Raw genomic sequence first — 16,325 nt, 5'->3', positions numbered from 1 at the left:
ATATGGCTTACTTTCCATAGGGATCCATGTATTTTTTCTTTCTGGTTTTTTGACCATAACTTTTGAAGGAAAGGAGCTATTTCAATTCTGTTTTTTGCACTGTGTTCCGCTGGGAATTCTGCATCCCGTCGGTATATGGCATGATGGGGTAGCTCCGAAAGCCGCAAAGTTAGCGTGCCCCCCGTGGGCGTCACCCCCAGTGCGTCACCCGGTGCAGCCTGCACCCCCTGCACCCCACTAGCAACGCCAGTACCAAGAGCTGCACAAGCTGCTTGGAAAGGGGTGTCTGACTGGGGATGGTTGAAACCTTGTTTTGGGATATGCTGCAATCCTCCCCCCCCCCAGTTCCTTACATATAAGTGTTTTCTGCTGGCAACATGTATCAAAAGTGTGCTAGCATAGTGGTTAAAAGACTGAGTTGCAGACCTCTGCCGTGGACACACTAGGTGGCCTTAGGCAAGACACTCCCTCTTGGCCTCAGTCTTTCTCCTCTGCAAATGGTGAGTTGATTGAATTATCCCTATTTTGCAGTTCGGGAAGACTGAGGTTGAGAAGGAATGGCTGCCTTGAGGCCACCTAGTGAGAATTCATGGCAAAGATGAGATTCTGGAGGAAGTCCCAATTTTGTAGCCTAGGTTCCCAACTACTACACAACCCCAGCTGTCTCTCCTGTAGCTATCTTACACTTAGTCCTGTCGAATATTATAAACCCAGGTGGCCAAACTTGTTTAATGTAAGAGTCATGTATTTGAGAGCCGTAATGTTTAAAAACCATTATAATTCTTGTAGTGGTTCTGGAGTTGGATCTGGAAGATAGCCATGGAGCTGAGCCAGTTCTTGGACTAGTCACTCTCTCACAGCCTCATGTACCTCACAGAGTTGCTGTGAGGACAGAAGGAGGGATGTAACTATGTACACCACCCTAAGCTCCTTGCAGGAAGGGCGGTATAAAAATGTGGAAAATAAATATATTTTATCATCTTGAACATTAAACGAACATCTTAATCCAGTGGCCTCTCAGTTTATACCTGGTTAATAATTATAAAACTTGAACATTTTTTATTCACCTTTTATCTTAATTGTGATGCAAAAAAACCTCAGCCAATTTGCAAAAAAAACCTCACTAGAACTCAGCCAATGCAATTGTGATGCAAAAAAGAACTATTTCCAAGAACCATACATTGTATGTTAATATATAATATGGCAATATATTTGTGACTCCTGAGCTGCAGTTTGGCCTTTCCTGTTATAGGCCAACTCACTGCCCTGTGCTCTAACACAGTGGTCCCCAAACCTTTTAGCATTGGGACCCATTTTAAAAAAAAATGACACTCTATCGCAGGGGTGCTCAATAGGTGGATCGCTATCTACCGGTAGATCGCGAGGCAAAATGAGTAGATCGCAGAGTGCCGACCCCCCCCCTTCAGGTGCCTCTGGGAGGAAACGCCGGGAGTAAGGCCCATTGTACTCAATGGGGCTTACTCCCAGGTAAGTGTGGCTAGGATTGCAGCCTCACAGCCTTATCCTAGGCATGTCTACTGAGGAGTAAGTCCTGTTATACTCAGTGGGGCTCAAGGTACACCAACATACATTGTACACATAAATGTTATATGTTATGATGGCGCGAACATTGTAAAAAAAACTCTGGTAGATCACCGGGCCTTGCTGGGTTTCAAAGTAGCTCTTGAGCCAAAAAAGCGTGAGCACCCCTGCTCTATCGGAACCCACCTAGGTTTGCGAGACTTAAAAAAAAATCTAGAAAGAAATGTTTTATTTATGCAAGTTTGCAAACTGCGGGAGCTCAGCTCCTTGCAGGGCAGTTAGCAGCTATCTGATTTTTGAACAGTTCCAGGGCTTGAGGCAATTAGTTATCTGAACTTTCCATCATCCTTCGGAGACCCACCAAAAATCAGGTTGCAACCCACAGTTTGGGAACCACTGAACTAACACAAAGGTTATGGAGGCAAGCTGGAGCCAGTTTCACCAGCTGGATTAAACGGTTGGTGTGCCTAGAGAAGGCTTAAGAGAGGCATCCTGCTTGTTGAATGACTCCATATTGGAACCTTCTCCAGGTTGATGTTGATCTGTGTCTGCTTCTGCCATTTCCCCCACCAGGCCCAGGTGTGGGAGGTGATCCTTGCAGCTGGAGCAATGTTCACGCCTTCATGCCCAGCTGCTTCTAAGCCAAGGACCGAGACGGCAATGCTTCCTGTTCCCCTGCTTGGCATCCCAGCTGCCTGGGAGATGTTCTGCAGAAAATCAGCCAGTACAGCTGAACTGTGAATGCTCCTTTTTGGTGTCACTTTCGACTTGGAAGGACTGGTGAGCCCGACCAAAAGTAGGCTGTGCTGGCTGGATGGAGACTGGAGGTGTGTTTGGGCTGGAGAAGTGTCCCATGAAGACAGATGGCCCTTTGGAAGACAGGCAAGAGACAAAGCTGTATCCTCTCTCTGAGTATCTGGTTCTGATCTCACTGCTGCTGCTGTTGGCTTTGCCTTCCAGTGCTGACCCTCTGTCCACACCAGAAGACGAAAGTGCAGAGATAGTGGTGAGTTGTTACTTGTATTCCAGTAGCTATCTTTGAATAGCAGATAGGATGGGGATGGTGGAGGGGCCTATTCTCTCCTGTGCTATAGTAGCCCTTCTCAAAGTGGTCCAGGCCAACCTTTACAGAATCCACTGGAGGAGAAAGTGCTAGAGAATCAGGTGTCTATGGCAGTGGTTCCCAAACTTTTTTGACTGGTGGCTTGCTTGACCTGCTGGGCCATTGCATGTTTCTTGTTATCTGGTGTGCTCCCTGGGGCATTTGGTGGGCTGCTGTGAGATACAGGAAGCTGGACTAGATGGGCTTATGGCCTGATCCAGTGGGGCTGTTCTTATTAATGGTTCACTTGACCTACTGGGTGATGGTTTGCTTGACCTACTGGCTCTCTATTAGTGCTACAATCCTATACTTTGTATAGAGCAGTGGGATTTTCGCACGGATTCCATGGCTCCCCTGGCTGGTTTCTGCAGCTCCCCAGGGAGCCACGGCTCACAGTTTGGGAACCACTGGTCTATGGAATAATCTCTTTATTTACAAATGTACAGGATGAATGGATATTATGGAGGTAGAGAAGCAAGCATGCAGGCAGGCCAATTCCAAGACAGCATCAGTGTCCTGATCATCTAACCTAATTTCCCAGCCAAACATTAGCACTCAGGCACAGGGCTGGCCCATCTAGGAGGCCAATTGAGGCAGATGCCTCAGGGGGAGGGGAGATTGGCAGGGAGCAGATGCTAACAGCAATATGAAGCATTTGTTTTGCTTTATATGGAAGTTGATTTCTTAGCAGCTGTGTTGGAAGGGAAACACAAAATGTCCATTTGTATCTCACATTTTTCACTATTATTCTTATTATTTAGATACCTATAGACAGCTTTTCAACAACAAAAAGGATACCCACGTGGTTTACCTAGCAAAATCGATTAAGCAAGAGACATGGATCCCCACCTGAAGGGGCTAACTGAAGGAGGACACAAGGGCAACATTGGGGGAAAAAATACTGTGCTGGGATTAATAGAAACGTCTCCTCTGCCCCCGCTCAATAGAGCAGAACCACTGCTTAGAACGGGAGTTTGTATGACACAAACATTAACCTCTGAGACTGGCCCAGTCATCCTTGAAGCGGTTTGCAGACATAAAGCAGTGGAATCTCTGCCTAGCATGTGTTACATTTCCAGTAGAAAAAGCGGGGCCGCTTTGACTTGTGTTTTCCATCCTTTGTCCTAGGAGTGGCTGACCCAGTATGGATATCTTCCCCCAGCGGATCCCGTAACAGGCCAGCTGCAGACCTGGGAGGCGGTGACCAGTGCCATCCGCAGCATGCAGCGTTTTGCAGGCATTGCTGAGACTGGGATCCCAGGTATGGTCTTCACCGGGTATCCTGTACGTCGCCACGTGTGGCCCCAGCTGAACTCTTCTTTGATAAATTACGCTTGTCCTTGGCAGGGCCAGCCCAGGACCTCCTGACACATGAGGTGGCAAGCCAAACTCTACCCTCCTTCATTTCATGATGTGCCAGCCTCTGTTCCTCCCACTCCTCAAAGTTCCAGCTTAACACTCTCCCCCCCCGCCCTTTTCCCCTTTCCCCTTTTTTTCTTTCTCCAATCCTGATAGTGGGAGGAGGAGCAATGGAGGCAAGTGGGTGGACAGAGGTGGGTGCAATCCCAATCTGCCGCCTGAGGCAACTGTTCCAGTTGGCCTCATGGTTGGGCCAGTCCTGCTTGTTGGATATATAGTTGGCAGTGCTGACCATCCTCTACCGGAGAGGACAACATTATTGTTAAGATCATTGCAGCCCAAGAATTCCCAGTGCATGAGGCACTGCACCAAATGTTTCCCTCCTTGGGACGACCACTGCCCTCCTCCTGCTCCTCACCCGTATCCAGTCCAAACTACACAAGCCCCAAAATCTATGCTGATGAGGTGTGCTTTTTTTTCCTCATCAACTGTTGCTAATTGTGGCAATCCTGGTCAGAACCAGGGCACCATGGTTGGCAACCTTCAGACTCAAAAGACTATGGTATAAGCCTACAGCACCTGGTATTCCCCTGCAGTCTCCCATCCAAGTACTACCCAGGCCTGACCCTGCTTAGCTTCCAAGATCAGACAAGATCAGGCATGTGCAGGGTAACAGTTGCTGCCAGGGCACCAAGGAAGGGGAAAGTTCTTTTTTTTCCCTCTACCTGCTGTTTTTATCCTAAAAATTACCCTCTTTAGCAGAGATTTGTCCCTAAAATGGAAGTTTCTCATCTGGAGCCAATGGGTTGTATGCTTTGGGAGTGAATATTTGTGTGCTTGCATTGATTGGCCCTTAGAAAACTAGCATGTCAGGAAAAAAGATTTCAGTGGAGCTTTCTCCATGACATGCTAGCTTTCTATGTGCAGGGAGTTATATATAGAGAGAGGAATATTCCATCAGGTGAATACAGGTTAACCAGCTCATTGAGTATAAATCGTGTCCTATTATGACAAGTTACATGGTTGACTTGGATGGATTTTAAATTCACCAGATGATACCACATTGGCTCTGATCCGGATGCCTCGCTGCTCCCTGCCGGATGTCATCACCGTTGTCCCGGAAAAGCTCCCTTTGACAAGGAGCAGGAGGAGGAAACGGCGGAAGAGAAGGAAGAGTCGGGGCAGAAGGAATGCTGGCTCGGTTTGGACCAAAAAGAACATATCCTGGAGGTAGACATCCTGGTGCGGGCACTGGTGGCTCAAATTGCATCTATTAGATTTTCACTTGTTCCTTCTCCATGTTTTTCTGACAATGGATTGGATCCAAAGGGACCCTACGGCCACACCCGGAGTATTGTGTCCAGTTCTGGTCGCCGCATCTCAAAAAAGACATAGTGGAAATGGAAAAGGTGCAAAAGAGAGCAACTAAGATGATTACGGGGCTGGGGCACCTTCCTTATGAGGAAAGGCTATGGCGTTTGGGCCTCTTCAGCCTAGAAAAGAGACGCCTAAGGGGGGACATGATTGAGACATATAAAATTATGCAGGGGATGGACAGAGTGGATAGAGGGATGCTCTTTACACTCTCACATAACACCAGAACCAGGGGACATCCACTAAAATTGAGTGTTGGGAGAGTTAGAACAGACAAAAGAAAATATTTCTTTACTCAGCGTGTGGTTGGTCTGTGGAACTCTTTGCCACAGGATGTGGTGATGGCGACTGGCCTGGACACCTTTAAAAGGGGATTGGACAAGTTTCTGGAGGAAAAATCCATTACGGGGTACAAGCCATGATGTGTATGCGCAACCTCCTGATTTTAGAAATGGGTTAAGTCAGAATGCCAGATGCAAGGGAGGGCACCAGGATGCAGGTCTCTTGTTATCTGGTGTGCTCCCTGGGGCATTTGGTGGGCCGCTGTGAGATACAGGAAGCTGGACTAGATGGGCCTATGGCCTGATCCAGTGGGGCTGTTCTTATGTTCTTATGTACCTATTATGGCAGCACCAAGGTCGGCCCATCTATGAGGCCAATTGAGGTAGTTGCCTCAGGCAGCCAATTGGCCAGTCTCAGTGACTGCTCTTCCTTCACCTGCACTGTGGATTTGGAAAGGAGGAGAGAAACTGAGCATTAAAAAGGCTGGTGGGTTAGAGTGCACACTTGTTCCCATTTCACAGCCTGGCATTGGACCGTGTTTGGATGGGTTTTCGCGGAACAAAGGGTAGCAGTCAAAGCTGTCATCTTGCAAAGCTCCACATAAAGTCTGGAGAAGTGCATTCAAAGTGATTCCCTCCTCATTCAAGGCAGCTTTTAGTTCTTCTTGGAGATAAAAGCAAGCCGCCGTTCCCCCGGATGCTTCACGCATCCTTGCATGCTCCCACAAAACGATGCGCAACCAGCAGCAGCATTGTCACTAAAAGGCATAAAGCCAGCTATAAGGGGGAAATCCCTCAAGGGGATTTCAGGACCACTGCTGAGCCGTGCGGAACAAACATGTCACGCTAGTTTGTTGCTCAGACTCATGCAGAGAAAAAGATTAACCAATCCAACCCTCTCAGCTTTAATCCAGCTCTGTTTCGACTCTTGCTCTCTCATAATAAAATTAATCAGAGCTGCAAAAGGTGGAGCAACTCAGAGAGGGGCAGGGCTCAGAGAGAGAGAGAGAGAGAGAGAGAGAGACTGTCAAAAAAAGAAAATGTGAACAATTAATACAGCAATTTTCAACCTTTTTCATTTCAAGACACACTGTCAAGGTGCTAAAATTGTCAAGGCATGCCATCGTTTTTTTGACAATTAGCAAGGCGCTCTATGCTGCTCGTGGGGGGCTCACATCTCCCAATGGCCCTGCTAATAAAATGACCGTCCACCAAACTCCTGCAGCACACCTGTGGATCGTTTGTGGTACACAAATGTGCCGCAGCTCGCTGATTGAAAATTGATTAATATATGAATTAATATATGAATGCATTGAATTAATACATGAACGTGCTTGGTGTAGCATACGGCACATTCACCAAGATTGTCTCTCTGTGTGCCTTTGATGCCCAAATCGGACACATCATAGCTTTCTTGTCATACCATGATATCTGTGGGGGATCAATTCCAGGACCTCATTGCTGAGCAGGAATCTGAACCCAGGTCTTCTCATCTAAGATCAGCATTCTAACCACTGCACCACACAGGCTCCCTTCTTAGATAGCTTGGAAGCAACTCTTCTCCTCCACTTCGGGGTAGTTTTCTGAGTAAGCATGGTAAGAATTGCCTGGCACTCATACTGATCTTTTTTTTTCATCCTAGGGTAACGCTAGAGGGGGCCAGCAGGCAAAAAGTTCAGCAGTAGAGGCTAATTTTTACAATTTCCAGACAGCAACAGCCTCTATCGGGTATATGGCTTAGAAGGAGGTGGAGAGTATATACACTCCTAAATTGAGGGATGCCCGAACATGACCATCTGTTATCCTCAAAGAACCAAACTTTGCAACCATGAGAAACTGAACAAATTTCTGACCTGTAACAAATCCCAGAGGTGATAAACTTGCCTCTTCTCTGTGATCAAGCTGTCACACAACAAACTTTAGAACATAAGAACAGCCCCACTGGATCAGGCCATAGGCCCATCTAGTCCAGCTTCCTGTATCTCTCAGCGGCCCACCAAATGCCCCAAGGAGCACACCAGATAACAAGAGACCTGCAAGGCTTCCTGGGAATTGTAGTTAAGAACATAAGAACAGCCCTACTGGATCAGGCCATAGGCCCATCTAGTCCAGCTTCCTGTATCTCACAGCGGCCCACCAAATGCCCCAGGGAGCACACCAGATAACAAGAAGACCTGCAAGGCTTCCTGGGAATTGTAGTTAAGCACATAAGAACAGCCCCACTGGATCAGGCCATAGGCCCATCTAGTCCAGCTTCCTGTATCTCACAGTGGCCCACCAAATGCCCCAGGGAGCACACCAGATAACAAGAGACCTCATTCTGGTGCCCTCCCTTGCATCTGGCATTCCGATATAACCCATTTCCAAAATCAGGAGGTTGCGCATACACATCATGGCTTGTAACCCGTAATGGATTTTTCCTCCAGAAACTTGTCCAATCCCCTTTTAAAGGCCGCCAGGCCAGACGCCATCACCACATCCTGTGGCAAGGAGTTCCACAGACCAACCACATGCTGAGTAAAGAAATATTTTCTTTTGTCTGTTCTAACTCTCCCAACACTCAATTTTAGTGGATGTCCCCTGGTTCTGGTGTTAAGTGAGGGTGTAAAAAGCATCTCTCTATCCACTCTGTCCATCCCCTGCATAATTTTGTATGTCTCAATCATGTCCCTCTTTGAACTTTGAACTGTTCCAACTTTGAGCTTTGAACTGACTACACTGACCTTCATAGTTATTTGAACCCACTCTGGCCCTAGTTCATTTCTGACTGTGTGAAATGCTCCTTCCAGTATCTGGCCCAGGCAGAATAAGATGGAGAGATGACTGCTCTCATCTGTACATTGTCTCTACCACAGAGTGAAGACCTACCCCCGAGAAGCCCATCTCAGCCGAGAGACCATGCGTGCATTGATGTACTATGCCCTGAAAGTGTGGAGTGAGGCCACGCCCTTGAATTTCCACGAGGTGGGTAGCTACAGTGCCGACCTTTCTGTGGAGTTCCTTCGGCTGGACCACCACGACGGCTACCCTTTTGATGGGCCAGGCGGGATGGTGGCCCACGCCTTCTTCCCTGGAGACCCCCAGAGGGCTGGCAATGTCCATTTTGACAGTGATGAGGAATGGACCTTCCGTTCACCAGGTGAGTTGAATTTCATGGGATGTGTGGATGAGTTACTGTGAAGATGTTTAGTAACCTTAAGGCAAAAATGGAACTGTTGGGGAGGATGGGAGATCTATATGTTTGTTAAAATATGTTTGCCCTGCTTTTTGGCTCTGTAGGGAACTGGAAAAGGAGCAGAATAGAGCGACCAAGTGATTACTGGGCTGGGGCATCTCCCTTATGAGGACTGACTACAGCATTTGGGGCTCTTTAGCCTAGAAAAATGGTGCCTGGTGGGGGAACATAATTGGGACATACAAAATTATGCAGTGGATGGATAGAGGGATGCTCTTTTCCCTCTTACATAATGCCAGAACTAGGGGACATCCACTAAAATTGAGTGTTGGGAGAGTAAGGACAGACAAAAAAAAAAATTTCTTTACCCAGTGTGTAATTAAATCTGTGGAACTCAGTGCCACAGGATGTGGTGATGGCATCTGGCCAAGATGCCTTTAAAAGGGGCTTGGACCGATTTCTGGAAGAAAAGTCCATCATAGATTATGAAACTTGATGGGTATGTGTAACCCCCTGGTTGCAGAAGTAAGTAATCTCTGAATGCTAGGTGCAAGGGAGTGGCAACAGGATGCAGATATCTTGTGTGTTCCCTGAAGCATCTGGTGAGCCCATCTAGTCCCTGAAGCTGGACTAAATGGGCCTTTGGCCTGATCCAGCAGGGGTCTTCTTGTGTTCTTATGTGTCACTCTTCAGGTTTTCAGTTGGAAAAGGCCGTGGCAGACGGGAGAGGCTGAGTGGGAGTGACTTGCCTAAGGCTACCAAGTGTTGAGATTTGCACTGGGGACGTCCTGACTCACTGCTCCATCTCATAGCCCAGTGATCTTCCACCGTTTTCATCCCATGGCACGTAGCCACGGTGCTAATTGTCAAGGCACACCATCAGTTTTTTAACAATTGACAAGGCACACTGCACTGTTAGTAGGGGTCTCACATTCCCCAGTGGCCTTACTAATATATGACCCTCTCCCAAACCCCTGCAGAATACCTGTAGACCATTCACAGCATACCAATGTGCCTTGGCACACTGGTTGAAAATGGCTGCCGTAGCCATTGTGTGATGCTGGCTTTCAGTGCATGCTCTCCCTTCTCTTGTGTCTTGACAAGCCCCTCTGATCTTTCAACAGATGACTTTGGCACTGATCTTTTTGCTGTGGCGGTCCATGAGTTTGGCCACAGCCTTGGCCTAGCACATTCCCCCTCCAAGCGCTCCATCATGCGCCCTTATTACCAGGGACCTGTTGGAGACCCACTGCAGTACCAGCTGCAGATGGATGACCGTCTGGAGATACAGAAGCTTTACGGTATGTGCAGTGGCTGGAGGACTCAGCAGTGCTGGTTGGGGTTAGGAAGATCTTACCCCAAAATTGCAGTGTGTTAAATACACCTCTTACAGGGGGTGTTAAGTCTTGCAGGTTTCTGTGTTGTGACTGTGTGTCAGTGCTTGACTGTAGCCAGACAATTCTTTACAGAGCTGAATGGGGTGGATAGACGGGCAGGTTTTTCGGTGATTCATAGGAAGGGCTGCTAGAATTGTCTGATCTGTCCTCCTGTCTTGCTTGTCTACACCTTTGTATCTCCCACACTCCATGGCAGAAATTACGTAACTCATGGGAGGTTTTTTTTTGTTCATTTCATTCATTTCCCCCTCCCCTTTTTTTAAATCCAGGGAGCAGAGTTCTTCATTCCACAGAAAAACCAGAGGTAACTTCTCTGCTTCCCAATCTGCTCTCCCTGCCACCTGATTTTCCTGCCCTCAGGTAAGACAGTGCCCTTTACTCAGTCGGGAGGCGGGAGCACTAGACACTCCAACAATGATGTTGGAGACACTCTAGCCCTCTACTCTTCTTTCCTCCACACTACCTCTTCTGCTTTGTTGCCCTCTTCCTTTTCCAAGCCAGGGAGCAGTAGGAGGAGAAGTGGGGGCAAGCAGGCAGATGATGATGAACACTCTGCTCCAATCTACTGCCTGAGGCACCCATTTTAGTTGGCCTCGTGGGTAGACCAGCCCTACCATTTTGGATCCCTCCAAAATGCTGCATGTGACATTTCCTCCCCACTGACCTAGTGGTTTTTATTTGCTTTTGTTTTAAACACGGCATCCAGGAGTCGCATTGCATGGACCACTGTCATTTTCCATGTTTTTGTTTTAGGTCAGGGAGGGAATTTCCCGATCGCTGTGCTGCCAACATTGACGCTGTGGCTCAGATCAGAGGGGAGACGTTCTTTTTCAAAGGTCTGTGGCCTTGCGCATGAAGAAGTTTCTTGCAGCCCTTTCCAAAACGCATCTCGAGTCTTTTCCTTGCCGTGGACTTGGAAGAATCTGAGATGACGATAATGTTCACTTAATTTATTTAAAATATTCAGACCTTGCCTTTCAAGCTTAGCGACTTTGGAAGCCAGCATGCAACAAGAAAATAAAAAGGAGCAAATATTTCTGTTGCATGTTAGAAAGCAATAACACTGGGGAGAAAAATTAAAAAGAGAAAAAAGCAAAGCTTAGATTACAGTAAAATGGCAGAGTAAAACCAACGAATAATAAATGAAAACTTATTCACTAAAAGTAAAAGGGGGGGACCCCTGCTAATTGGGTAAGAGGCACTTTTTCAAGTGGGTGCTCCTTTTTTAGCAGGGGGAGAGTTAACTGGCCCTCCTCACCCCAGCACTGTCTGTTCTAGTGGCTGTCTGCTGGTATTCTATTGCGTCTTTTTAGATTGTGAGCCCTTTTGGGACAGGGAGCCATTTAGTTATTTGATTTTTCTCTGTAAACCGCTTTGTGAACTTTTAGTTGAAAAGCGGTATATAAATACTGTTAATAATAATAATCTGACAGACCTCCTAGGGCACCACTGCAGATACAGCCTTGTAATCTGTTAATGCTGTTGAGCTAGTAGCACTTCAGCTTCTCCTCTAGTCTAGAGCAGGGGTGTTCAAAGTTTTTGGCAGGAGGGCCACATTGTCTCTCTGACACTGTGTCGGGGGGCCAAGGGAAAAAATAGAATTAATTTACATTTAAAATTTGAATAAATTTACATATGTTTACATAAATGAATATATTAAAGATGAACTTATATGAATGAATGAAGGTCTTGCAATAGCTCAAGGCCTATAAAAGGCCTTGCACAAAGCGAGGCTGGCCTTTCCTTTGCTGCCGCTACTGCATCACAGACCTGAAACAGCAAGCAGTGGAGGGAACCCTCATCCCACAGCTCACATGAGTGGTCAAACAGTCGCCCTCACGCTGAGAGCAGTTGCTTTGGGCCAGTGTGGGCTCCAACAAATCTCCGGAGGGCCAGAGGCTCATTGGAGACTGGGGGCTCCCTGGGCACCCCTGGTCTAGAGGAAGATTTAATGTCTGTATCCCTCTCCCACCTGTGGCAGGGCAATACTTCTGGCGCCTCACCCAAGGGCGACACCTCACCTCACTGCGCCCGGCCTCGATCACCGGCTTTTGGCGAGGGCTCCCTTCTACTCTCCTCAAGGTCGATGCTGTTTACGAGAGACACACCGATCACCACATCCTCTTCTTCAGCGGTAAGAGCAGCACAAGCGAGATAATGGAAGGGGGGGACCTGTTTCCAAAAGGAAGACGAACACTGTTGGATCAGATCCAGCAGCCTGTATTCCACGGCGACTAGTTGCGAGCTGTGGGGAAGCCCACATCAGGGTGTGATCACAGCAGCCCTCCTCTTTCATCCCCCCCTTCGGAGGCAGCCTATCACTGAAGCTGGAGATGGCATGCAGCCATCCTGATAAGTAACTGCTAGATGTGTTTTCCAAAAAAAGTATATAAGGGTGGGTCCCTGCCCTGAGGAACTTACAGTCAATAGAGAGGAGATGACAGAGGAAGGGGGAGGGAGATGGGGATGGGCATGTATAGATACATATGTGTTTATTACAGTTACACGTATTAAGGCTGCAAACCTAAACTCACTCATTGAACACAATGGGACTTGATTGTGAGTAAACATGCATAGGATATAATTTGGTTGCAGTAGGTTATGTAGGGGCTTGTGCCAAAGAGGCCACATGGCCGTGGGGTGGTGGTGGTGGTATCTAGATCTGCACACCACACATTCAGGGTTCTGCAGAAATAACACAAGCTTTCCACTCCGTTTCCCGGGGCCAGGGCAAGGCTGCTCTGATTGATGATCTTTTCTCTCTGCCTCTCCCTGCGCAAGGGCCCCTGTACTGGGTCTTTAAGGACAACGGTGTGGAAGAGGGTTACCCTCGCCCGGTCACAGACTTTGGTCTGCCCCAAGGGGGTATCGACAGTGCCTTTTCGTGGCCCTTAGACCGGAAAACCTATTTCTTCAAGGGAGAGCTCCACTGGTGCTACGACGAGGCTACAGGCCACTTGGTGGAAGGCTTCCCCATCGACAAGGCACCCTGGGAACAGTTCCCCACTTCTGTAGACGCGGTGCTGAGTGAGAGCGATGGTGAGTCTGTGCTTTTCCAGGGCATTGGGCTCTAGTTTGTCCCTCCTTACCCTTGTGGTGATGCTGATCTTTCAGTGCATTCATATTTGATTGGAGTTGCCTGCACCTGTATCTAGTGGCTGCTAGATGCAGTCATTTCACTAACAGAGAAACACCTTTAGACTCCCAAGCTGTCCTCTCCTTTCTAAGGAGTGCATGATTGATGGGAAGCAGGTTCTCTTTCTGAACATTTGCATCATGCGGAAAGCAGAACCCATATCCCAGCCGTTCCCAAACTTACCGCGGTTACGGTCCTCTTCTACGGTGCCCTGTCATGGCTGTGCCATCATGCTAAACCTTGCGAGAGTTGCGCAAGATCTCACACGTTCTCGGCCCAGTGAGCCAGGAAGGACCACCGGCGACATCCTGCAGTGAGTTCGCCACGTGCCATGGGTCTCCGCAGTGCAGTTTGGGAACCACTGCTATTCCGTCAACCCCCCGTGGGCCATCTTGTTCAATGCACAGAAGCTTCTTGTGCTTTTTGTGGTATTTTATCAAGCTAGGAAGAATGGGTGCCTTAGCAAGGGGTGGGGACAAATCATCACTCCCCCGACATTTGTAATCTGTTATGAAAACTCCCAATTCTTCCCTCATGTTTTCTTATATTTTTCACTGCTGATGGATTTAGCTCCCCACCACTCAGGCTTTATGAATGACTCGGTGTCTTCCAGAGGCTGATGAGGCATCCTCAAGAGGTCAACATTATCCCTCCATTGTCCTCACTGCTGTCCTCTGAGCATCTTCACTGTCCCCTTGGCTGGTACTCAAAATGCCAGTTCCTGTAAAGCTGTTCTACCCCAGTGAATACTTTCACTGTCTCCTCCAAATACCCTCTTTGTTTAGTGCTGATCCCCCTAAACTCCCTTCTCTTCCTGCAGGAACGCTCTTTGCCTTTAAGGGCCGAGAGTACTGGAAGTACGACCGGCAGAACTTCATGCCTCAGGCAGGCTACCCTCGCTCCATAGCAAAGGACTGGCTGGACTGCACAGCTGAGCTCTATCCTCCCATGAGCATGCCCACCAGCCCAGCGTCAGGAGTGGAACTCCAGCCAGACCTGCGGGGTCCACAGCTGGAGATTGAGCGCTGCGTATGCTTCTGCTCAGCAGTTCCTGCTGCCTCATCTGCCTCGCTCAATGGCCTGCTGCTTGCTCTCCTGGCACTGCAAGGATTTGCCTGACGAGGGACGTCTCCTGGGTCTTGCTCTCTACAAGTGGCATTTGGTGTCACCTACCCGAAGGGCTACATTGCACGTTCATGGCAGAGAAATCCCAGTGAAATGGGACAGGAAGTATCCCTGCCATGGGATATAGATGGAGGTTCCTTAGTGGGAGTTCCCTGCATGGTGGAAGCATGTAATTAGAATGGCAATCCTCTGGTGCAAATGAGAACTGGTGCTGTGCAGTGGCTTAAAAACTGAGCTGTGAATCAGGATGTCCCGGGTTTGATGTCCCTGTAGACATGATGTAGACATAAACCCACTAGATGGCCTCAGGCAAGCTGCGCCCTCAGCCACAGTCCTTCCCTCTGCAAAATGGGTATAATAATACTGACTTGATACAACAGTCCAGTAAGGTAAAATAATACATGTGAATACTTTGGCACAGAGAGAACTATCCAAATGCCACAGGTTATTATGATGCCCCCCCCCCCCGTGGTACAAAAGCTTCCACAGGGCTCTGTAGCATCCTGTCTAGAACTCCCACAATGCACTTCTTAGAAGAGCTTGGAAGAAGACCCTTCCCAGATGGCCAGCTAGAAAATTCTGGAAGAACACAGTGTCCTCCAAAGGCAGAAGGTGAGCGTGTGCATTTTGGGGGCCCTTAATTCTGCAGTGTGTGAGCTGACCAGCACCTCTGCAGGAGTGACCGGCACCCGGAACAAACATGCTGCTTTGGCAAGGAAGCCGTGAGTCACTCTCTTTTTGGGGAGCTACACAAAAGCAGCCTCTCTGCGGTTATTCCCCTGTCGGCACAGCTGTGGAGTGATTCAGAGAGGCTGGCCTGGGCCTTCTTGGGGTTACTGACAAAGCTTCATTGAAGCTAAAAGCCAGTCTCTGTTGAATGAATGGGAGGGGCAAAGTCAGAGGCCTGCTGCTTGCTGTTCAAGCAGAATTTGGAAAAGGAGGGAGACGGTGCCAGTCAGCTCCCTTCTCCCCACTCCAGTTCCTTCAGTGGCAGCTTGATTTGTCTGCAACTGCAGATGGATCTCCCTCTTCCAAGAAGCAAATGCCCTCTGCTGGGTACTCTGCGACCTATGGCTCACTTTTCTTGTGCTGGAAGAGGCAACAGGGGCACATATATATCCATGTGCCCTATTGCCACAAAGACAAAATGGGCATCAAAAGCCATGGGACTACAGTATATCCAGTTATTAAGTTATGTCATGTTTTCATGTGCATTTTGAATGGTTAATAAAGGGGTTTTCAAAGCAGCACTTGCCTGAGGCTTAGTGAGGGCAGCAGCACTATCATGTCTTCTCAGTGGCTTCTGTACCCACATCCTAACCCAGTAGAGCACATTCAGGCTGTTAAAAGAGGTGGGTGTGTTTAGCCTGGAGAAGGCGTAAACGAAGGGGAAAGAAGACTAAGGAGATGTGTGTGTTCAAGTAGCTGAAGGGGCGTTTTGCAGAAGAAGGGGAAGACTTACTCTCTGTGGCTCTTGACTTAGAACCAAAGGTTGAAACTACACAGAGGTAGATTTAGGCTGGACATTTAGGAAGACTATCCTAACTGTGTAAGAACTGTCCAGCACTGGAGTAGTCTGCTTCATGAAGTGGTGGGCTCTCCATCATTGGAGGTTATTGAGCAGAGGGCCATCTGTCAGAGGCATGGTAGTGTTAGCTACAGGGGTTGGACTAGATGACCTCCAAGACCCCTTCCAATGTTAACGTTCTATGATTCTGAAAGCCCTGTCCCTTGGTTGAGATGCTGGATTGGTTTGTAGTCCCATATTACTACTTGGCTGTGGGAAGAACAATGAGATCATGTCACTCTAGTGACAGTGCATACTCCAAGTGTG

At 48.2% G+C, this 16,325-nt stretch overlaps 1 protein-coding gene across 1 annotated transcript; it reads left to right on the top strand.

Annotated features, from left to right (window-relative positions):
* Positions 1-2,432: 2,432 nt before the first annotated feature.
* Positions 2,433-15,670, top strand: LOC136662328 (matrix metalloproteinase-17-like). Its single transcript, XM_066639527.1, has 10 exons — positions 2,433-2,548; positions 3,773-3,905; positions 5,056-5,233; positions 8,514-8,797; positions 9,958-10,134; positions 10,500-10,590; positions 10,984-11,066; positions 12,212-12,364; positions 13,012-13,269; positions 14,187-15,670. The coding sequence occupies exons 2-10, from the start codon at positions 3,866-3,868 to the stop codon at positions 14,483-14,485; spliced, it is 1,563 nt and encodes a 520-aa protein (XP_066495624.1). The 5' UTR covers positions 2,433-2,548; positions 3,773-3,865; the 3' UTR covers positions 14,486-15,670.
* Positions 15,671-16,325: the final 655 nt, after the last annotated feature.

Source organism: Tiliqua scincoides, chromosome 11 (assembly GCF_035046505.1).
Source record: "Tiliqua scincoides isolate rTilSci1 chromosome 11, rTilSci1.hap2, whole genome shotgun sequence".
NCBI lineage: Eukaryota > Metazoa > Chordata > Lepidosauria > Squamata > Scincidae > Tiliqua > Tiliqua scincoides.
Note: the sequence above shows the minus strand (reverse complement) of the source record. Positions and strands in the feature narration are given on the sequence as shown.

Bases quoted from the DNA above. Each gene is read 5' to 3' on its own strand.
- LOC136662328 (XM_066639527.1), top strand. From the start codon at position 3,866: ATGCAGCGTTTTGCAGGCATTGCTGAGACTGGGATCCCAG. The intron at 10,591-10,983 runs GTAAGACAGTGC...TTTTTGTTTTAG, and splicing joins CCTGATTTTCCTGCCCTCAG to GTCAGGGAGGGAATTTCCCG. The intron at 11,067-12,211 runs GTCTGTGGCCTT...CACCTGTGGCAG, and splicing joins GGAGACGTTCTTTTTCAAAG to GGCAATACTTCTGGCGCCTC.